This window comes from Hydra vulgaris, chromosome 06 (assembly GCF_038396675.1).
Source record: "Hydra vulgaris chromosome 06, alternate assembly HydraT2T_AEP".
NCBI lineage: Eukaryota > Metazoa > Cnidaria > Hydrozoa > Anthoathecata > Hydridae > Hydra > Hydra vulgaris.
The window spans coordinates 27338977-27364212 of NC_088925.1; the positions used below are offsets into that span (position 1 = coordinate 27338977).

Sequence of the window (25236 nt, forward strand, 5' to 3'; positions counted from 1 at the left end):
GTAAAGAAATTTTGGTCCATTAAACAATGTTACAACCAAAAAGCTCAGTACTGTGTTTGCTAAGAGATGAGGTTTGTTAACTGATTTACCAAATACTATGCCACCATGATACTGCAACATTGGTTTAACATAAACCTTATCAAGAAGTAAAATGCATGTTTTTTGCCTATCATCTCTAAGATTAGAGAAAATATGTCTGATATAAGTGGTATCATCTAAAGATTTACATTTAGATGTAATTCTTCCTAAAGTACGTAAACTTGGAAGTTCAAAATCTTCTCTGATGCGATTGTAGGCTGATCGTGAAAGAGAAAAATACTCAAATGCTCTCACAATTTTTTCAATTGGATACTTTTTTCCCCCAATACATGTTTTATTCATTGACAAAATTTGTTGATATACAACTTCTTTTTTGGGTGTTATTTCACAACAATTTAAAAATCTTAATGCTTCTTGGATATGAGAAAATTTGTTCATAATATAAACTCGGTTAGATGATAAAGTCATAACACTAATTTTAACTCCACAATGAAATGCTTCAAAAGTGAGATCTTTATATATGCAAAGAAGAAATCTAGCAATAGCACTTTCCTTTAAAAAGTCTGAAGACTGAATATATAATATATCATTGCATAAATAATTAATAATAGCAAAATTAAATTCATTAGTTTTTAACTTTTCATATAAAACATTAATACTTTCTATTTTTTCTTGTGAATTAAATATTGCTAACTCGTCCTCTTCTTGCCAGCGAACACTATTAAGGCTTTTTGATGTTTTTCTAAGTGGCATGGGTACAGTAGGAACTAAACTTGGCTTTATACAATCAAATACTGACGGAGCATCACGAGGTCTCAGCTTTCCATAATCAGTAACAGTTGAATAATTTTTTGGCCAATGTCTTTCACATACTACGGTGTTATTAGTATCAGGAACATTATCTCTTGGTATTATAACAATCCAACGTTTTCGTTCTTCAATGTTTCTTGGAAGTCTAAATGTTTTAACTCTATTCTGAGGATTATAATTGCCATTGCAATTTGCTACACAACATCGACGAACCATTTTTTAAATACTAAATTAAATCCTTTGCTTAATCCTTCACCTCTCAACTAACTTTTTTTTTTAATTTGGAAGTTAGTTAAAATGATTACGGGTGTTTGGTTATTGTAAATTTTATGAAAATATTAAACTTATGTATATATATATATTCAACTTAAATTAATTTTATTAAAAAAAATTTTAAATGAAAATTATTTTGTTAATTTTATAATAATTATTTCTTAATGTTTTATAATTATTATTGTTACAAAAAAAAACCACCCCCGTATTTATTTTGTAAAACTGCTTGTTAGTTTTTCAAATATAAAACTATCTTGCCTCCAGTTTTTTACGCTAGCCGCGCGTTGGCAAGGCCTGTTATATAGTAAGCCATGGTGGGTAAGCGTAAAAAAAAAAACGAATTATAAAGTGATTAATTTCGATAAAGGATCATTATGTAATGGTCAAAATAAAACATTTAAAATTCTGATCAAACAGCACACCGTTTAATATTTTTGGGATTGTTGAATAAAAAAGTATTTTTTAAAAAGTTATTTTATTATCTCAAAACATTTCAGAATTAAAAAAAAAATTATTTGAATTACCAAAAAAAGTTAATAAAACGGAATAATATAAGACAATTTTTATAAAGTACAGTAGTGCGAGTTCAAATTTTTAAGTTTAATTTTAAAAATATATGAAAAAGTAAATAACAAACCATTTTTGTTATTAGAGCCGTTACGTTACACTACACTGATAATAAAGGAATTGGGAATGGAATATTTAAAGATGGATAGTTATTTAAGTAAATAATTTTATTTCTTTTTCTTTAAGTCTTCAAACCTCTTTGTTAAATCGTCAAAATCTACATCATCGCTATTAGAACTTTGATTAAAGGATAGATTTCCTCGTGGTATATCAGGAAGATTCGGTATACTACTAAATCCAAAAGATGGATTGTTTGGTTGCACAGGATTTTCTAAATAAGATATATAAACAATTTAAAAGCCGTAATCACTTCTTTTAACAATGGTATCATAGAAAAGTTTTTAATATTATTATTACCAATAGAAACAAAAAAAAAAATTAGAAAAAGTAAAATGCGGGAATATGGTGCGGAAATAGGGTTAGGGGCTCGGGGGTTTCAGTGCATACATCGAATAATGTTAGGAGAACATGCAAAGGAATGCTGCTGCATCGACTGAGGGTTTGGATTTTTTCATAATATAACTTTATTGCTTATAACACACTTAGTTTGTTGCAATATTATAAAGTATATTTTTTATTTTTGAAATGTAAATACCGCAATTTTTTTAATATAAAACGTATAACGTGGAGCATAGAGTTGCTCTGCATACGCCCCTGATGTTTAACAATAAAAAATAAATTTTGATGTAAACAACAATATAAACTTAATTGTACAAAATAAAAAAGATTTTAAAATGAAACTTACTATTAAAACCAGGTGCAACATAACCAGGACCAGCGTAACCAGGTATCTAAAATAATGAAGAAAAAACTCATTTTGGACAAACAAAATAAATTATTTTTTGTATAAAATAGTAATTTAAAATATACATACATTTGTGCCAGCCGGAGGTGGGTATGGATTACGCTCTGAGTATGGAGGTATATCTGGAGGATAAGAAGATACCTAAAGTAAAACACAAATAATAAAATGTGAAGCAATGCAATTGCACAGTAGGAAATGCGATTTGCCGAGAATTATATATCCAATATCCGATTATATTTTTAATTAAAGATATATTATTCAGAAATTGTGAAATATTTTTATAAAAAATTTCTAAATTTTTAAATTTTTTGATAAGGAAATCAGAAAAACTGTTACAGGGAAACCAGAAATATCGTGGCAGAAGAATTAGAAATACAGTTGCAGAAAAATTAGAAACACTCTTAATTTTTAATCATTATAAGTTGTTTATAATTAACATTATTTCCATTTTATTATTATTGAATTTAACAATATCTTTCATAAAACAACTTTATTCAGAATATATTTGATTTGATTTGTTACAGAGGAATACTATATATACAATTTTAATAAAACTTTAAAATAACTTTTTTAATATAATAATTACGAAAAAATTTATTATATATCACAACAAATATTATAACTTAAAATGTGGTTATTTTCAGCCTTGTAATTTTGTTTAAAAAAATATTGATAGTGTCAATTAAACAAAAAATTTGTTTAGTGACTGAATGTCAATGTTGATAAATAACAACTGCAATAATATATCAATATTATTACACTAACAACTGTAATAATATGTCAACATTATTACATTAACAATTGCAATAATATGTCATTATTATTACATTAACAATTGCAATAATATGTCAACATTATTACATTGACAATTGCGATATTATGTCAACATTATTACATTAACAATTGCAATATTATGTCAACATTATTACATTGACAATTGCAATATTATGTCAACATTATTACATTAACAATTGCAATAATATGTCAACATTATTACATTAACAATTGCAACAATATGTCAACATTATTGCATTAACAATTGTAATAATATGTCAACATTATTACATTAACAATTGCAATATTATGTCATTATCATTACATTAACAATTGCAATAATATGTCAACATTATTACATTAACAATTGCAATGATATGTCAACATTAATCTTAGTCATAAAAAAAGTACAAAAACTTTTAATTCAAAAAACATACTAAAACTTAATTAAAATAATTACTATATTAAGACTAATAAATAAAATAAACTAGTAACTTTTACTTCATAAAACAAAAAAAAAATCAATAAGAAAATAAAAATTAAAAAAAAAACAATATAAAAAAATAATCATTAATAACTATTACTATCAGTAAAAGCAAAAAATATTTTTATTAATAAAAAACTATTAAAAAAAGATCTTCAGAATTTTTAGTTTTTGAGAGAGGTAAGAGCAAACATTTTTTTGTATGTTCATGCTTATCTCAAATGTGAAAATTTTGCAAAAATTTTAAATTATTAGAGCCTGGAAGAACTAAAGACTAGAGATGTGCCCGGTACCCGGTTCAGACCTGGGGACCTAGTAATTCGGCAGTTTTACTGGGTACCAGAAATCGACCATTGATGATACCCAGCACCGGGTATCTTAAAAAATATTTTTAACAGATATGACCTTCAAGTGCTGTAACTAATAAATAATAAAAATAATAAAACTAATTTTTTTTAATGTCACTTTAAATGGTGTAGAAATATTATTAACCTGATAAAAAATAGTGCTTCAACCAATAAACTCACTTAAATTACGCTTTCGAATATATTTTTGGTATATTATATTGCAAAACCTTGATAGCAGATAATATTGCAAAAAGGAAACTGATTTATACAGATATAAAAACCGTAAAGTAAAACGAAATAAAATAAGAATACAAAAGAAAAAAAAAGAAAAAAAAGCAAGTAATTGCTTCTTTTTATTGCTTAGAACGGGAGAGAAACATTTTTTGCAATTTTATTTGCGAAAAATGAATGAAAGTTTAATACTTTGTGCAGGTCATTTTTAAATAAGGTTTTTGCTAAATGATCGTTTATGATAAATAAACATTTAAACCAACAATCTTTCATCCAACATAGACAATTTTCAACTGAATTTTTTCTCCATGAAGTTTGGGAAGTCAGACGAGAAATCAATGGTTTTCGCAGGGCAGAAAACACATTTTTAAAGCGAGGGGAACACTACCTCATTTTGAAAAAAATTCCTAAATTTCTTATAAAAATCGTTAATTCCTTTAGATAAGGTCCACACAAAAAGAAGTAGAGGGAGGGGCTTTCCCCCTCAGAAACAAGAGGGGGCCGTTCCCTCTTGTTTTAGAGGCAAGCAATCTACCACTGCGCAATGGCTTCTAGAAACAAAGAAATATTGCATAGTTTTAGGGGGGTTTTAATTATTCTTTGACCGTTTTTAAAAATCTAAATTCTGTTCAAATGAAGTTTTCAATCAATTATTGTTGGAAAAATTATTTGATTGTCTACTTTTTAATTATTTCGTATGCTGATAATGTTTTTCATTAGTCACAAACAAAAAATCATGAAAGAAATCAAAGTGAAATACAGCAAAAAAGCGTTATCTAAATTATTTTTTATTTGATTAATTTTTTATTTGATAATTTTTTTAAATTCTTAATTTTTTTATTGGACTTGGTGCCGGGTACCCAGTTTTGGACTCCGTTTTTACCACCGGGTACCCGGAATCAGGGACCAAGCATTTACTGGTTCCGGTACACCTCTACAAAAGACTAAAATATTGCTTTAAAACCCATGCACTAGAGTAAAAACAATGAAAAAAATAGAAAAAAAGAACAAAGAAACAATAAATATTTTTTTTTACTGTTTTAAACTAAAACCATATTTACCAGCGAACTTTAAATTTCATCTAAAAACCTCTAAATGTTTGAAAGTGAAGACCATGTAAAGTTCCCATACTTTTCCCAACAAGGAGTTTGTAAACTTTACACACCTGATTACAAAAATAAAAACACTTCTTAGTGTTAAAAAATCACTAAAATAACTTACAGGATTTGGTGGATATATTGGATTGATACTTCCTTTTCCAATACTTGATCCACCTCCTGAGGAACTAAAGTCTGCAGGTGGAGGAGGATTGTAATGATTAAACCCAATATCAACTGGTCCAGAACCAATTATATCAAACTCTTTTGAATTGATAGATGGAACGCCTTCACTCTTTATAAAACATATAAATACTTAAAATTAAAATAAGAATTATCTTACCATTATGATTATTTAGAATTTATACAGAAATTCATAAATACATAATGTACATTCATAAATACTGATAAATTAAAATAGCCATTAGTGGCAGGTTTATAATATATATAATATATCCATAACCCCCATATATTACAAATTATCACATATAGTAATATATCATATATTACTAGGTAAAGTTATTACATATACATACCTTAGAATTAGGGTCGGCATTCGACCTAACTGCCAACCTGAAAGTGTTTGAGGTCAGCAAAATATTGCTGACCTTGTTTCTATGTTTTATGGTAAGACCTTTGTATCAAATAATTTTTGCCGACCTGATGACGACCTCTAAAAGATTGAGATCGGCAAATTATTGCCGACCTCATTTTTCCTAATTCCGAAGGTTGCATATAGTGAGTAATCATTAGGGTGTTGCGGATTAACTTATAACATTTTGTCTTAAAATGTCAAGCTGTTGAGGAGTTTCATGACATTGAAACCACACAGTACAGCTTCACATCATTAAACTTTGCAACTCACTGTGCAACTACCGTGCAAACCCCTATGCAACTCATTGTGCAACTATATTGGACTTAAACCTGACAAATACTCCAAAGCAGTTTTTCTCAATTTTAAAGTTAATATCAAATACATTTATAAAAAAATAGTATTTAAATATTAGTTAATAAAATAATGGTATATAAACATAACAAATATTAAATTACATATTATAAATAGTAATTATTAGTTATACAATCCATGAGTAACAATGTGTTGTAAATCACATATATGATGATTTATTTTAAAAAGGTTATTGAAATTCTTCATAGAAGGCTTTGACACAGAAATATTTTTGATTGAAGACAGATTTTAAAAGCTCTTACAAATGAAATTTTTGTTTGGAATAGAAATATTGGTAGCTGTGTTTAAAAAGTAATTAAAGTTCAAATAAATTTTTTCAAATAAATTTAAACTGAATAATTTATAATGCCTTTAAAACACTGTGTTCTGAACTAAAAGTCTTCATTTTGTTAAAATGTCTGCAAATTTCTTTGTGAAGTACAAAAACAACAGTATCCCATTTTAGGGTATCCCACTACTAGTAGTAGGGTAATCCATTTTAAACAAGTATCCCTCATTTGAAATAGACCCTAAAATTATTAATTAGCCTTATTTGCATATGTATTGGCTCAATCTACAACAACTTTATGCTGTTGTAAATTGAGGTCATTTTATTCTCCATCAGTGTTTCCAAATATCAAAAGTTGTTTCTCCCGTTCACCATTAAAAATGAGAAATACTATCAGCTCCTTCAAAGAGTGGTATATAAAAAGATAAATAGAAAGACAACTGATAATTTAAATATTGAAGAAATTGAAAATACTTATCTACTAATAATGACAAGCAAAACAAATTAATTTTCATTCAATCTAAAATTTTGCTGATAATTTATCAAAGTTTATTATTCAAAGAATTTTGGTTTCTGATGTTCTAATAAACCTCTTTGAAATAAAATAATTGCTTTGGTACAAAGTTGGCATTAAGCATTACAAACTTAGTACAAAGTTGGTATTAAACATTACAAACTTAGTACAAAGTCCTCAGATATTTAAAGTTAAAGACAAAGATCCTAAAACTCAAATCATATTTGAGGATCTAAATGTAATTGGAGGCCATTCCATTGGTTGTGCAGTTTATTCTGGTGTTATAATAACCAGGGCTTTTGAATAATTTGCAACAAGTTTAGTAGGGTAAAAGGTAAGTTGCTATAACAACTATATAGTGATTATCAAAAGTCAAGTTTGACACAAAAAAATTAAGATTATCAGATGTCAAGTATTCAACTTTGACATGTATAACAAAACAAAATTATCAAAATGATATAGTTTTTTTAAGCTCTGCGTTATCAAACCTCAAAGATAAAAAAAAGGAAAATAAGTTTTATTGATAGATGAAGTTTACATAAAACTGCATTATTAAATTAAAGTAGAAATATTTTTGCAAAAGCTGTTAATTTTCTAGAGAAATGAGCTACTTTCAGTTACATACAAAAAAATTAAACACTTATTTATGAATATTTAGTCAGGAAAAAGTTGCGACTCTAAAAACTAATCGTAAAATAGACAAAAAAAAAAGTGTCAAGGGTACCATTTTTGGAGTTGATAATAGAACTTTGTAAAATACTGAATGTTGATAGTCCAGGTGCAAATGTCCAGGTATGCTAGGTATAGGAACAAGTTAAACAATCAGGTCTATAGATAAAATTAATTAAAAAAATTTGTTTGCTATTGCAAACAATAGCAGAAAACATGAAACCAACAACTGGAAAATGAGTTTACCAGCTTACAAGAGATACAAGTAATTTCACTTACTTGGCATTGCCTGATTGATTCTGGCATGGCCTGATTGATACTTGGCATGGCCTAATTGATCTATCAATCAAATTTTAGGTTGATTTTCTAAATTAAAAAATGCTTTGAAAAACTAAGCCATAATTGCTAAATCATTTATTGATTTAGCAATTATAAACTAAAAGTACGTATTCAACACGATAAGCTTGTGCTACAGCTAAAAATTGACATATAGGGAAATGATAGCAATGTTTTTTATGTCTTGGAGATTTAGATGATAGGAAAATTTGTATTATTTACAACATAGCAGACCTAGAAAATAATATAAATATTTTGTCTGTATTTCTCATTATGTTCAAAACTGACCTAAAGAAGACATTAGAGATACAACAACATACTTATTATGAAAAATATGAAACTTATTCAAATACAATTCAAATAAAAAAGGAATATTCCATCTGACACTATCTCTGTGGTCTTCATTTTACTACATAATTTTTTATAACATAAAGTTTACATAATGTATAGGTTTTCTATTTCAAAGAAATGGCAAACATTTTTTTTTAAGTTCTTTGGATTACTTCAATTACTTCCTTAAATTGATTACTTCCTTAAAGTAATAAACTAAATTCAAAAAAACTTAAAATGTAAACATTTTTGTTTAAATTTAAAAAAATTATAATTAGGTTTTTTCATTGTTTTTTATATCTCATTATTTATTATTTCTCTTTTTTTGTTTTGTTTGGATTAATAAAATTAATATTGTCAATTAATAAAATTAAAAAAAAACAGTAAATTGTAAGTGAAATGTCATCATAAAAGTAAATAAAAACAAATTGTGAGAATTTCACAAATGAAATTGTTTTTTTTCGTCAAAAAAAATTAACAAACAAATGAAATTGTTTTTTTTTTTTGTAAAAAAAAATGTCAGTTTAACTATTTTTTTGAAAATCTAACTTTTCTTACCCTTGGTCTTTTTTTGGTATGGTTTTTTCACATTTACTAACATATGTTTTAATCCATATATAGCAGTCACAGGGTTAAAAGCATCAAAATACTTATATTTAACTTCACAATTGAAGTTTATTTAAAAATTGTTTAAAGACCACAAGCAACCCATTTTAACATAATGATTTAAAAACTTTTTAGAAGTGTTTACAAATTCATTTAATCTAGGTAACAGCTATACAAAAAATTTTGAATGGTAAAAAAGATTTATGGAAAAGTACTCCAAATAGTTATATCTTGGTAAATCTGAGGCTACATCAGCTGCTTGGCTTTAGCCAAGTTGTCATTGACTTTTTTTTCTTTATTGGGAAAAGTTGTGGATACAAGTAAACTACAAACAAAGGAAAAAAATAAGCTGGTTTTCTCGCTTCAACTGGTAATGGCCAGCTAGTCACAACAGTTAATTGTTTTTCAGCAAGTGGAAGGTTTATATCACGCATGATGATCTTTCCTTGTGAACAAACGAAGTTAAAAGGTGGAGCACAATTAGGTGCTTAGACTTTGAAAATGCGTTTATTTTGGTCTTTTAACAGTTTTTTTTTCCTTTGTATGTGGATAATTGAGAAATTATTTCATATTCAGGGGCCAAAATATAGTTCTGCTAATTTTGGATAGACATAAATCTCACACTAAGCATTGAACTGATTAACACTGCAAGATAGTGTAATTCTTTTGTCTGTGACTTTATATAGCAGACTTTTTTTGCAGCAGAATCTATCAATTGTTAGTATTTCAAAAGAAAAAAATTTTAGTCAAACAACTTCTATTTCTGGTACATGTTTCAAGACTATTATCAACCAACTCTGCGCTTCTACCAGCTATCCATCTGCAATCCAAAAATTTGCTATTAGCAGCAATCTAAATGCTTCTAACTGTTGTATCTATGCTGGTACAATCATCTAATTTTTTCAGCAAAGTTTCTACTTTTTCCAGCCATTTAATTGCTTCTACTTGCAATACTAAACTTTTTTGAAATAATATCATTTCAAAAAGGATCTTGAAATTTTATTATCCTAATATCTAATCAGGCACTGCTTAAAAGAATATTAAGGCAGCATGGATAAACTGCAATCCTTTCCATACAAATTATAGCTGCTTGACACACTGAATAAAAATAAATAAACTGATCAACAAAAAAAAAGAAAAGAAAAGACTCAAAATGAAAAATAAAAAACACTCCAAACGCGAGCCAAAAAAATTTATTAAACTAATTGCTCAAGTAAATTGTTTGACAGAACATTTCTTCATCTATAGGGGTGAAAAAGTCAGAGAAAAACATGTCGAGAAAATTACTCAACAAGTTTAAAAATGGGTGACTTGTAGTAAATGCCACAGATAAGAACATTACTCATTTAAAAAAAAGTCTTACCATCATAACTTCAGCATCTGGTTCAAAGTTCACATTATAGTTTTTTGCAATCTCAATAAGATACCGTTCAACTAAAATCTTCGGTGGCGGATCAGGACTTAATTTATGAATAAGCTAAAATAAAGTAATAAAATTTACATAAGTAAAATAAAAAAATCTGCTAAAAAATACAAATAAATACAGTTAAAATTAATTCTTATTTCCTTAATTAATTTATATTGATAAAAATTGTAAAATTTTTAAGTTATATAATAAATACTAAGTTTAATATAATAAAATAAAAAATTACTCGCTCATTAACAGTGTTGTTAGCATTAGATCGTGCTTGCTGACCAAATTCTTTACCATATTTTAGTGCTAGTTGATCAGAAACCTGTACAATCAAAAGCCATATTTTTTATAAACAATTATATAAGTTTAAACAAGGATTTAATATTTGTTACATTTATTATTTACTTTTTATTCTGATTCAATCCCAACAAGGCTGCAAGCAACCACTATTAAGTTATATAAAGGGTGATTTTTTTGCAGGTATCTTTTTGGCAACACTGGTTTTTTTTTTTTTTAGACAAAATAAAACAAACAAAATAGGATATCAGTAAAAGTAAATTTTTCATCAACATTTTTTGTTGTTAATTGCAAATGTTAATGAAAAAAAAAATCACAATCACAGAGACTCGTCGCAGATTCTTGTAATTAGTGGAAGTTGGTTATACTTTACCAGTGGATAAAAACCCAGAATTATTTAGGGCATTTAATTGTAATCACAATGCACCTTGTCACACTTGTCATTTGGGAAGTAATATAAAATAATTTAACTCATAAAATGATTTTAATTATGGAAGATGTTCAAGTTAATGTTTAACTGAACACTAAGTAATTTTTAATGACATTGTTTATAGAAACTTAATTTCAACCTCCTATCTGTTTTTCAAATAAATAATTTATGCTTCAAATATTATTTCCATACTTATTAACTTTTAACTATTAATATTTCACTCCTCAATTACTAATTTCTCAACTCAATTACTAATTTCTCAACTCAATTCCTCAACTAATTTCTAAATTATTTTTAGGTAATAATTATATACTTTGCAAAGTGGAGCTGCAAACAAAGAAGAATTTTTTCTATTATTTATTATTTAACTATTGTTATATTATTATCATTAATTGATATTTAGATATATATTTAATATATATCTAGAAACTGTAAATAAAACACTTTGAATAACTGCAGTTAAAAATGAATATTTAACAATGCTCAAATGTTTCCTCTTTTTTTGTAAAACTCTTTTAACATATAACTATAATCAAAAAAAGTTATAGCATATCTAAACAGCTTACATACAAACATAAATTATCATAATTAGTAAATTATTTAAAAAAAACTGACATATCTTAGACATAAAATAAGAATATAACACACAATCATGCCACATAATCAAAATTAAGTAATTAATAAAATACGAAATTTGAGTAACCTAATGTATACCGTCTTTAGTTCTTGACAATCAGCAGTTAGACGAGGAGCTGCCCACATAATAGTTGAAACAGCTTCAACTAAACCTTCATCACAAAATCTGAAATAAAAAAATTAAAAAGTAAATTAAGACTAAAAATATTTTGTTGCAAAACCAATTTTTAAAAAGCATTTTTAGTATTTGTGCAATAGCAGCCATATTGTATTTCCATAGAGCTTCAAGTCATTGATACTTTCTATGGTTGTTACATCAGAGTTAGTATTGTAAAACTTACTGGAAATTATAGGTGACTAATGTTACCATTGGAAATTTTAGGTGACTCACAATAAATAGCATTAAAAAAATTAAATATTACTAGGTAATATTTACAAAAAAAATTTCTGTTTATTGTTTACAAATAAAAGTAATCACTTCATTGTTTCGATAAGTCCAAATCGAGCCAATAATAAATCGCAGTACATCTCAATAAGTTCCATTGCTTCGACTAAGTAATCCTCACGAATAATATGCTCAACCTTAAAAAAAAAAATCACATAAGAACAAATATTAACTGCTTTGCTAAGCAAAAACAAAGCAATGGTCCTTACCCTTATCCTAGCTCTGTCATATTTATTCATCTGCAAAAAATCTGAGATTTCTTTCCTAGCTTTCATAGCCATTTCAGCTAAATAAAAGTTTAATATTTGTAAGCTTGTGTAGAATGCATTATTATCTTAGCAAGATGGAAGCTTACAACAAAATGAAAAATATAATTAATGTACTAAGGTTTTTAAAAAATGAGGTTTTTACTGCTTTCTTTAAAATGGTAAGTATAAAGGTTTTCTACCATGTATTGGTTGCATAGTTGGGCACCACTACCTAATATTTGATAGCTCTACTGCTACCTTCTGCTTATTTGGCAACCAGAAACCATTTTAAAGAAAAATCTTTTTTATATTTTTAAACTTTTTCCAGTCTTCTATATTAAATTAAAAAAAAAAAAATGTTGAGATATTTTGTTTCACAAAAATTAATTCACTGGTCATAAAGTTAATTTATAATTATTTAATCAACTAATGGGTCATTTATTTATTTTACTGGTCTATAATTACCATTCATTTAAATAAAAATACTGATCATTTAAATCTCACCCTTTTTAAATGTTCAAGATGAACGCATATATCTGATTAATGCAGTTAATATATCGAACAAGTTGAAGACATTAAATACTAAACCTTGGTTTGCTTATAAATGATATTAAACCAAAGCATTTAATTAGATATTAAATGCCTTGGTTAGAAAATCTTTCAATGAAATAGACTTAAACATTTTTTGATAACACCATTATTTCACTTTCTTCTCACATAATTTTCAGTGAATGAACAAGTTTGTAATTCAGGCTATTTTGATAACATTGAACGGTAGCACTTAATTTTTTATTTTTAGTAGTGGCCTTATTCCATTAAAATAATTAGTTATTATTAAATTATTATTTTCTCGGGTGTTTTCAACTGTAAATTTGCTAGAATTATTTTACAATTCAGTAAATGGTTTTAAATCAGACCCTGATTGTTTAAAAATAAAAAATTTTATTTTACCACTTTTTTTAATGTTTTAAAACTACAAATTGAATAAAACTGTAGTCAAAATTTAAGTAAAATGTATATAAATAAAAAACACATAAATAAAAATAAATTTAAGAATTATCATAAAAATTATAAATAAGAATTAAAAACTCAGTTGATTTCTAACATGTTTACAGTTTTAACTTTACCACTGTGTTTCTATCAATTAAATAAATTTATGTATTATTTATGTTTTTGTAACTTTAGATAGGGTAAATGAAGCTTCATAGATATTTCAAAGACCTAAGACAACAAAAACTGATGTAAACCCCCAAATTTAATTTAATAGTAGTAGAAGCTCATAAACATTGGATGAAAAATTGTAGAAAGTAGCATAAACAGTTGAAATAATGTATAAAACCTTGCACTGTGGGGTTCTATATTATGGAAAAATTGCAAAGAAATCAAAACCTATAGTCTTATATATCTTTAACTATCTTATGACATTATTGTTCAAAACTTTTGTAGTTTAAAAGTAGGAATAAAAATTAACATTAAAGTTACATTACAAAAAAAAATCAAAACTAAAAGTAAAAAAATCAGCAAGAAAAGATGGATGTACATATAACAACACAAGTACACTTGTTAATAGATTAATAAATACTTAAATTTGTTAATAAATACTTGTTTATCTCTGATTTAAATAACTCATAATAGTGTAACAACAAGGGATACAAAGTCTTAAAAAGGACTCCAGATTTGAAACTCACAAAAAGATTATTTTTTCTTTGTTTTTTTTGTGTCAAGAAGTTCTAAAAATGTAAAGAAGCTTATGGACTACTTTTGAGAAACAAATTAAAACTTTTAGGTTAAAGTAACAAAAATTTTTTGAACCTTGAGTTCTTATGTAAGGCAGAAACAGACTCCAGGACTCCAGGTGTCTAAGCTTAAAAACAATAAGTTCCAAGTCATTAAATTACATGAATTTCTTTTTATTGCAAGTGACAAATTACACAACATTTTAAGAGCTCATAGACACCAGAGACAAGGAAAAAACTGAGGTTTAAAGCCAGAGAACTTTTGGGACGATGAATGCCTAGTCATAGACATTATTAGTAAAATTGTAGTTGCCAGCACTTCTACTCTTAATAGATGGAGCACTTATTTGTTATACCACTTTGTCAAACTGAATCCAACAGTGACTGATTGTGCATCATTACTTTTAACATTTTAATTTTTATCGCAAATATCGAGCATGAGTATGTACCATTTACCATCATAAAAAAATGCAATGTATTTGCTGGGTTAAATATTTGATCTTTTTATCTTATGAATATCATAAACAGTTAAGATTATTTATAAAAACAATTATTTCCTATTTGGTACAAAACAGTGATTTTAAACTTTGGTTGAACGCATCTCTTTATATAATTTCTAGAAATTATAATTAACTTCATGGTTTTTGATTATAATTTTAATTGATGACTTAGTTCATGTGGTGTAAGAATCTGATTAGTAATTACTACTTGTAGTTCCTCACACAACACAACTCATTCTATAACACAAACTTTTGCCATGGAATGTTGCAAAGTAGTAACGCTTAAGCATGGGTGTTTGGTGGTCTGTTAAAAACTGTTAATTTCTGTGGCTTTAAAAAAATATTAACGCAATTTCCATTAAAATGTGTGTAGAATTATTCACCTCACCACCATTTTGATTAACTGAATTTCTCAATTCTTTTTCAACAAATAATAATTTGCATAGGCAACTACATTGCCAACTTAATTAGTTCTTTTTCAAAATAAACCTGAATAACAGAACTAGTTTTTTTGCATTTTACATACTAAAGAAATATACTAAAATTACATACTAAAAAAATGTCATAAACACTTTTACAATACAGATAATATGCTCTATTTTTTATAATAAAAAAAGAACATTTAGGAAACGAAATAAACTTAATAATTTTTAAATAAACTAACCCAACTAATTGATTTTTATCAGCATGAAACACTTATTTTAATAATAAAACTTATTTACATTTAAATTCTATATTTTAAACTCTAGTTATAAGTTTGTCTAATGTATTAAAATATTTTAAATATTTGCTTTTAATAAATGTATAATAAGTTTTGTGCTCTTAGTCTTTCGTTTATTCAAACTTTGATTTAATGAAAGACAAAGAACAAAAAACAAAGAATTAAATTAAAGAAACCATAGGATGAAACAGTAGGGCATGTCAATTGAAGGACTAAAATCAAACATTTTGAAAAAAAAGACACTATTGTGAAATAATGGTATCATTTTGTATATGAAATGAAGTGATACTTTTTAAAAATTTTTAAATTAGGTAATACCTACATTTTTTATTGATTTTATGTGTTTTAATTTTGTAAATGTTTTAAAAGTATTAAAAATAATGACATTTTTGCATTTCCGTTTTAAAAAATAACTTAAGTGGATGTAATTTATTTTGGGCCTGGTAGGATTAAATTTTTAAAGATTTGTTTTTAAAATTTTTTTATGACTAAAAATGGTAAAAATACTTTCATCAGAGTATAATAACTTATAAATTACATTTATTCAGTATTTAATTAACTAAAGTCTATAACTTCTGCATTTCTCTCTTACTCAGATAGTTTGTGACTTGTTTTCCTGACAACCCTAATCATTTATCTTAACACCTTGATTTATGTCTGGTCTCTGATCCTAGCTTGTGTTCAGTTTCTCCTTTTTCTCCTTCAGGTGGTTCTGACCATGCAATGCTCTCTTTAAATCTTTCATCTCATATTTCCTTTTTGAACTCATCCTATCATCATACTACTTACTACTACCTTTCTTGGTCCTTTAGCTGATGTCTTTTTCCTCTCAGCTGAAAAATGCACCTCCTATATAACCTCCTCGATTCAGGCAGGAATGGAAGCTTTTATACTTTCTCGCCGGTTTCAAGTCAAGCCTCATTCTACTCCATGGTTTTCACCCTTTTGTGCAACTGCTAATCTAATTGTAATCATTTTTTTCATCTTTTTCAAAAAAACAACTTTCTTGAGAATAAACGACTATTTATTATTGCAAGTAATCAATGTAAAAAGGTGTTGCAAGAAGCTAAGCTCCATTATTCTCAGTTCACTAAATCCAGTACCTTATCTCAGAAGTTAGGCTCTAGAGACTTTTAGAAAACCTTCAACATTGTCATTAACAAAGGTAGGTCTAACATTCTATCTCTCATTCATGGGACTGATCTTATTACCTCTCCCAAGGATAAGGCAGAACTATTTGCAAAGAACTTTTTCTTCTAATTTGACTCTCGAATCTTATGGCTATTCTCTTCCTTCCATTTCAATTAAACAGGTTAACCCATTGTTAGACATTCAAATCACTCCAGCTTCCGTTGCTAAAGTCATATCTCAATTAAACTCTTCTACGGCTTGTGGTCTAGACAACATTCCTGTAATATTCTTACAAAATTGTTCTCCAGAACTCTCTTCAACTCTCTCTAAACTATTTAATAAGTGCTTGACTGAGTCTTGTTTTCCTGCCTGCAGGAAAATTACATCTGTTGTTCCAAGTTTCAAAAACTCTGGTGAACATTCTGCCCACTCCAATTATTGTCCGATCAGTCTTCTTTCTGTTATTGACAAGGTCTTTGAGTCTTTGATAAACAAATTTCTGACATCCCATCTTGAGTCAAATAACTTACTGCCAGACAATCAATACAGATTTCAATTCTCTCGTTCTACAGCTGACTTGCTAATGACTCAACTTTATACCCCTGTCTTGATAAAAAGTCTTCTCTTTTCAATCGCTTAGAACAGGCAGCTGATCTTTAATCTGATCTCACTTCTGGACCATGGGCTCACATGTAAATTTTAATTTCATCAAAACTAAGTTATTTACTGCAAACAACTATAGCAGTACTGTGGACATTCCTATATTATTGAACCCTCTCACTGAGTCTTTTTCATTACGTCTTCTTGGATTATTGTTCTTACTGACTTTTCATGGAAATCATATATACAATCGATTGCTAAATTAGCATCTGCTAAGGTTGCTTCTATTTATCGTGCTCGCCATTTTCTATCTCCTGATTTCATTCTGTACCTCTACAAATCTATTATTTGACCCTGTATGGAATACTGTTATCATATTTGGACTGGTTCTTCTAATGATCTCTTACTTTTTTAGACAAGGTCTAAAATTGCATTGTAAACATAGTTGGACTTGCTTATCTGCCAAATTTGAGCCTCTTTTCTATTGTTGTAAAGTTGCATCTCTTTCTCTTTTCTACAAATACTATCATGGTCACTGCTCAAAAGGAGCTATCATCTCTGGTTCCATCAATTTAAACTCATTCTAGCTTGACTCGTCATTCAACAAGGTCTCATTTGTTTACTGTATCTGTCCCTGCATGCTCTAAAAACTTTTATTCGTCTAGTTTTTTTTCCTGCATCTCAACCCTTTAGAACTATCTACCATCTTCATGTTTTCCTGACTCATACAGCCTCTAACTTTTGAAGTTTTCTGTCAACCGTTTCCTTGCTCTATAATTCTATTCTTTTTTTTCTAGTAACTCCTAATTTAATAGTGGTTGCTTGCAGCCTAGTTGGAAGTGAATCAGAAAAAATTTAAAATTAACTTTAATAGCTCCGAAAAGAGCAAGAAATACATCAATTACTCATTTAAGTAAAGTTATTGGAAGAGGAAAACAACTTTTACCATCTAACATCCCTACTGCAAGGGATATTTTATGATATAGGATTTTTTAGAGAAAGACAAGTAATCAAAATAAAAAATGTTGATAAATTAGTTACTGATATGACTCCGGCCTTATCTTCACAGTGGAAAAAAGCTAATTGCACATTTGTACATCCAGTGATATTTCAAGAATTCAGCATTAAAGCTAAACTTAATTATCTTTGGAAAACTGCAGTTAAATTTGGCCTTGGAAATGTTAAAAAATCAATAAAGAAGAAGTTTATTTTAAAAATTGACAAACTTGTTGATATTTTATCTTGCAAATGTGAAATAATGCTTTGTTCAAAATACGGTTGTAACCATTACTGTAAAAAGTAAGTGCATGTTATATGCATGTGTGCGATGTGATGCAAATGGGGAGTCAAAATAAGTGATCTGGACAAATATTAAATACAGGTACAGATCTTGAAAGCAATCCTAATTTTATAAAATTGAGATTGGATCTTTATTACCTGATCTTAGCCCTGAAGTTATCAAAAGTTTGAGTACTGATCAAAGCTATGCTTATCAAATAATCAACACAATAAGATCTGGTAATTTACCTAACAGTTTGTCATAGCAAATGGCTCACAATAGAATTAAGATTTTGCAGAATATGGGTTTCTCTGCATGGTCTATTGCGTGACAACCTTCAAAATCTTACATGGATTGTTGAATTTATAATAAGTGTTTGTATTCAAAAAAATTTCAGCATAAAAGTAAAAGCATGTTGAGTTGAGAGTCTAAAACATATCTTACACCAATTAAAACTCCTTAAAAGCCAGAAGAAACCAGTTCTTGATATTGTAATTCCCATAATGAAAAGTCTGCTTGATACGCACATTCAGAAACTATTTTCCAAGCAATGATGTGTAGTGAGAATAAAGAAGAAAGAGCTCAAGCTGTGGAGATTATGCTTAGACTCGGTGGAAACAAATGTAAGCAAACTAACTGTTGGTGATTATAACTTTGGAAGATTATAGTTTTGGTGATTATAGCATGGAAGAACACCTAATATTAAGATTGATGCTGAGATCCTTTATAGTCTCATTGAGAGAGTAGTTCATTAGTAGAGAGTTGATGTTTGCTAATAGGAGGAAAAAAGACATGATTGAACATCTAAATTATAGTTAAAATGATTTTTTATAGCTGCTTTTAAAAAATATAAGAATTTTTGTTGTTTGAATATTTAAAGTATAGTTATATACTTAAAATAAAATTTATATATATATATATATATATATATATATATATATATATATATATATATATATATATATATATATATATAATATAGTATTTCAAAATTACTTAAGTACTTTATTATAAACTAGTTTTTGGTCTACCTTATCTAGACATAAATACTTGTATTTAGATATATTTAAGTATTAAATATAAATTACGTTTAAATATAAGCTTCTTCTTTAAAAAAATTTATTAAGAAGTATTGAAAGATTTATTTTATGATCAGACAATTATAAGGATTGAAAAGAATTTTACAAAGACTGCTTTGGTTAATTTTCTGATACAGGCAAAATTGGTGTGGTGGAATAGTGTCGCAAAATTTTAATTGTTGCAAATTTTGATTGTCGCAAATTTGATAGTCGAAAATATGAAAAAGGAATAGTGTCGCAAATTGTCGCATGATTGATTGTCGAATAACAGAATAAGGAATAATGTTGCAAATGAATTTAATGAATAGTGTCGAAAACAAAAAAACCAAATAGTTTCGCAAATGAATTAAAGTGTTTGATAACTACCTGTTTTTCCTGTATTATTGAATTGGTATTATTGAGGGGTTCAGTGGAAAAGTGGTTTAACCCACATTTAAAATTTTTTACGGATAATCACTGCCAACAATACGTTGAGTATGTAGTTTGTTGTGGAAAAAGTACCAAACCCCAAAACCCATCTATACAATGCTGCTACCCAGTCCACCCACTAAAGCCGGCACTGCAGCTACCTTAATAATGGAAAACATAGAGTAAAAATAAATGATCGATACAGCTTTTACTCCAATATTTTGTTTGGCATTCCACAAGGCTCAAATTTAGTTCCATTACTAATTAATATCTTCATAAGTAATCTATTTCTATTTTTATCCAATTTTGATATTGCAGGATATGCTGATGATAACACTCCTTTCAGTGCAAAAAATGACTTAAATTCTGTTGTGAGTGACCTGTAAAACACTGCATATCAATTTTCTTTATGATTTGAAAATAATGGTATGAAAGCTAATCCAGATAAATATCATATTATTATTAGTAAAACAAGCTCTCTTAAAGTTAACATCTCCGATAGATAAATAGTCTCATCTGATAATGAAAAAATAAATAGTATAATGTTTAATAATAAACTTTCCATTGATAACCATGTTAACAATTTATGTAAATCAGCAAGTCAAAAAGTTAACACTTCTTTTATGTCTCCGAATCAAAGAAAACTCATACTTTTATTACATCTAATTTTTCTTATTGTCCATTAGTTTGGTTGTTTCATAGCAGAAAACTTAACAATCGTATTAACAGAATAAACGAAAGAGCCCTTAGAATTGTATATCAAGATTATCAATTAATTAAAGATATCAAGAGTATGTAAAAATGTCAACTATAAATAAATTGCAAATAAATAATAATAAATAATAATATTCTGCTTTTAGGATTTTCAATACTATTCCTTTTTTTTACAACTTCAATGTTATTCTTTATTTCGATATTATTCCGGAAATTCCTATTTTGAGATTATTCAGTTGGGCTGTTTTCGATACTGTTACTATTACCCCCTTAAAGTCTTTTCCAGTTTACTAAAAATGAAGTAATTGTTGACAATTACTTCATTTTTAGTAAACTGGAAAAGACTTTAAGGGGGTAGTAGTAACAGTATAATAGGGTTATTTAAAAATGCTGGCATTTTTGGTGTGAATATGACAAGTTTATGTTTGCATTTTCAGATAGTTGTCTAACGGTCTTATATGCTGTTAATCTTAGATCAAAACAAAATGTTAGAAAAATTTACAACCATCTCAAAATGTCTGAAAATCTGAGTTTTTAGGCGAAGGAACCATTTTACTTTAGTTATATCTGAGTTCTAAACTACAACAAGCTGCCTATATTTTGCCCATTTATTGCAGACAGTAGTAGCTAATCAGAAAACTTATCTGTAAAGACTTGTGGATAAGTAGAAAAATGCTACAGTTAGTTTCATTTTGGCATATTTTAGCAACTTCAGGATTTTTTCTAAAGTTGAGGTCATATTTTTCTCTAATTTAATACAAATTAATAAAAACCACTTTTTTAAAGAGTCTATCCAGAAAATAGTTCTAGAAAAAATGAGACAATTGTTGAAAGTGAGGAAAAAGTTATACAGCTCTAAAGTAGTCTGTTTTGACCATTTGTAAATCAAGGGGGGCCACTGTGTCATGTTTTTAAGGCTATAATTTCTGAACCGTTGTACTTGGAAGTCTGAAATTTCAAATTATCTACATAACGCACATAACAATATGTAAAAATCAGGAAAATTAGAGATGGTGACCCGCAAAGTTTTCTTCAAATTGGTTGAAATATAATGACTTGAACCAGTTTCTATATTAGTCATAAAAAGTAAAACTAAAACTTGAAAAAAATGCAGCTAGTGTTGAAATAAAAAAATTTAAAGTTATTTTCTTTATTTATAAGTAAAATCCTAATACTTTTCAATTATAACTTTTATAAATATAATTTTTTTTTTTTTAAATGACACACCCTATGAAACAGACCCTAGCCTAATTAATACATTTTAATTTTATTTTAGACGTTTCAATTTTTTAAATAAAATTAATGTAATTAATGGAATTAACAAAGAAACTATTGGTCTGTTAAAATGATGGTAAGTAACAGATTTACCAGATGAAAAAAATAAAAACACCCATGCTTAGCAATGCTCAGCATTTATATTTCAGGTAGTATATCATTACTCAGGTAATATATTTTTATTCAGGTTTATTAGTTATATATTAGTTTTACAAAACATTTGTAATATTTGCACTCTGACACTACACCACCACTGAAGTATTTCAATTTATTAACTGTGAGTAGTTTGAATTTAACCAAACTATGGAGAGAAAATAAATGGTGTTTGGCCATGATGAAGACGATCAGAAAGTATATAATATCAGTTGCATTTGAGTCGATATTTTATATCTTTGTTATAAACAACAAACAAATGTAAGATTACTTGATCAGTTGCTATTAAAAACCATTGTACAGTATCTTAAACAAGAAAACAAATAATTTTTTGTGAAACTATTAATATTAGAAAAGTGTGCTGTTCTAATGTTTATTTCACCTCTGATAAGTAGGATTGTGCTTCTTTGATAAAATGGTAATGGTCATTCAAAGTTTTGCTAAGAGTTTCAATAAATTCAATGAGTTGGACTATGACAAGTGGAGCTTGGTCAGTTGACACCAAATAGTATGTTTATATGTGATTTGGACATCAAAGTCAAAACCATTTCTCTCAAATACATTTTCTAGGCAAGAATTTAAATTTACTTTATGAGAGTAATTAGAAAATAGATGATGCATGCAATATTGGCTGTAATACACCACTTCAACTTTACTTGACAGAACTTTTTAATTCCATCTTTGTGCTCAGACTAAAAAAAAATTTTATTTTAGAAAAAAATCCTTTAAACAAACTATTACTAAGTGTTTTTGCTTATGTATTTTTTGATGATTTATTTACAAAGTATTTTTTTATTGGATATTGGTTTTGTGAATTCTTCAGATTAATAAATTTTAACAACTTTCTGTTTTCTAATAACACTTTTTTCGTTTCAAACTTCAAAACTATTCCTTCAAGGTTTGTCATACTTGATTTAAATTTTTCAACTTTTTGTTTTACATACCTTACCTTGCCTCATTTACAAACTTTTTTGAGATATTTCCAATAAAAAAAACACTTATGATTAAAATTGTCTTTTCAATGTCTGAACAATCACAAAGGTTTTTTACATCTTTTTTTAGTTCTTCTTTTCTAAGACTAAGAAATATATAGTGAAATTAAAAAATCAAAAAAAAAAAATTTATTTATTTTTATTGGTACCGTTGTTCACACACAAAAAAGAAAACAAATTTGCAAACTTATCTTATTCACAAATCCCTAAAATGAAGATGAAACAATATAGATACCTAAACATTACAAACTAAACATAAAAATAAAAATACTCAGCAAGTAGAATTAGAATTTTTACTAGTTTTTTACTATCTTACAAATTATGACACAATAATTAACCAATAAAAATAAAACTAACTAGATTGATAAATTTATAATATAATAAGATTCGTGTTTATTTAAAGAGTTTTTGCATTTATGAGAAAAAGTTAGTTTTATTTTCAACTTCATATAATAGTTGTATATAACTCCATACATAGTTGTATTTGTAGCTCTATTTACATCTTAAAAAAAGTTGAAACTTACTTTTTTTCTTTTCCATAAGCTTTAATCTATTGATGGACAGCCTTAAACTAGTTTTTAACTTCTGTGTATTAAACCCTGCTGCAAACATCTTTTGTTTTGAATTTGCTTTAAACTTTTACTGTCTTTTCTAAAAAAGAAAAAAACTCACAAAAAAAGTCAACTAAATACATTAGTATTTAATTGACTAATATAGGGTATATATGATATATTAGTCAATTGAAAAGTTAAAAAATAGAAAAGGTTTACTTGTTAAACACGAGGCTTAAAAAGAACAACCTATCAGATACATTGTTAAACAGAAAGTTATTAAAATTTAAAAATTTGAAGAGTTCACAAGACAATATCCATAAAAAAATACTTTGTAAATCTATACCTATCTGTATGATATTTTAATTGAGGCATATGACACACTGAACTTTTATATTTAGTCACCCATGCCTCCTTGCTATTTAAAAAATAAAATAAAATACTAATTCAACAATTATTAGAGTTTATAAAATATAATGTTGATTTTATGTTGGATTATGCAATCCAAACTCCTTTTATAACAAATATTTTTTAAAAATTTGTTACAAAATATGTTTTTTTATTTTAACTCTCCTGCATAAATTTTGAGCCGATTTATAATTTAAAATCTCTATTATTCAACTTTATGAAAGTTATATATACATATTAATATAATAATTCAATAAGTTAATATGTTTATATACATACATACATACATACATACATACATACATACATACATACATACATACATACATACATACATACATACATAAATATGTGTATATATATATATATATATATATATATATATATATATATATATATATATATATATATATATATATATATATATATATATATATATATATATATATATATATATATATTCATATAAAAAACTTTAAAAACTTAAATATCACTTTAATTCTGACATGAATTTCTTTATTGTGAATATATTTTAAAATAATGGATCCTTAAACTTGGTACAAAATAAAATTTCTTATATTAGCCCTTATGCAGGTATGTACTTTTCATAATTATCATTTTTTTTTTTTTTACACGTTACATTCAAAACACTGGCGTTACAAACCCTAACTTATGTTTAAAGAAATTGTGACAAGAACTAAATTACTTAACTACTTAATAAATATTCACAAGAATTAGTTTTCAAGTTAATTCACGACTTCGAACTTTAATATTTTTTATTAAATCCACTACAGCGATGATGTAATGCTTAAATATGATGCAATGCTTCGTCAATTTTAACTTGCGGTTGGACAGGATTGAAAAGTCGTTTTTTTTTAAAGGAATGACCTTAGTAAACTAAATTGGAAATTCAAAAAAAATAAAAACGTTTAGAAGGGGGCAATAATACCTAACATGCAACCTATAAAGACATATTTATTTTCAGGTAAAAATATTGCATGTGGAATAATAACTTTTTAGTTATAGCCATTGAAACTTGTAT

The 25236-nt window shown here is 26.9% G+C and overlaps 1 protein-coding gene across 1 annotated transcript; it reads right to left on the minus strand.

The window, feature by feature from the left end:
* Positions 1 to 1835: 1835 nt before the first annotated feature.
* Positions 1836 to 24234, minus strand: LOC100210533 (IST1 homolog). Its single transcript, XM_065799751.1, has 11 exons — positions 24133 to 24234; positions 23760 to 23886; positions 12609 to 12685; positions 12433 to 12536; positions 12033 to 12120; positions 10830 to 10913; positions 10541 to 10654; positions 5612 to 5782; positions 2624 to 2695; positions 2495 to 2540; positions 1836 to 2020 (listed from the first exon to the last, which is right to left on the minus strand). Exons 2-11 carry the CDS (start codon positions 23845 to 23847, stop codon positions 1857 to 1859), a joined length of 1008 nt encoding a protein of 335 aa, XP_065655823.1. The 5' UTR covers positions 23848 to 23886; positions 24133 to 24234; the 3' UTR covers positions 1836 to 1856.
* Positions 24235 to 25236: the final 1002 nt, after the last annotated feature.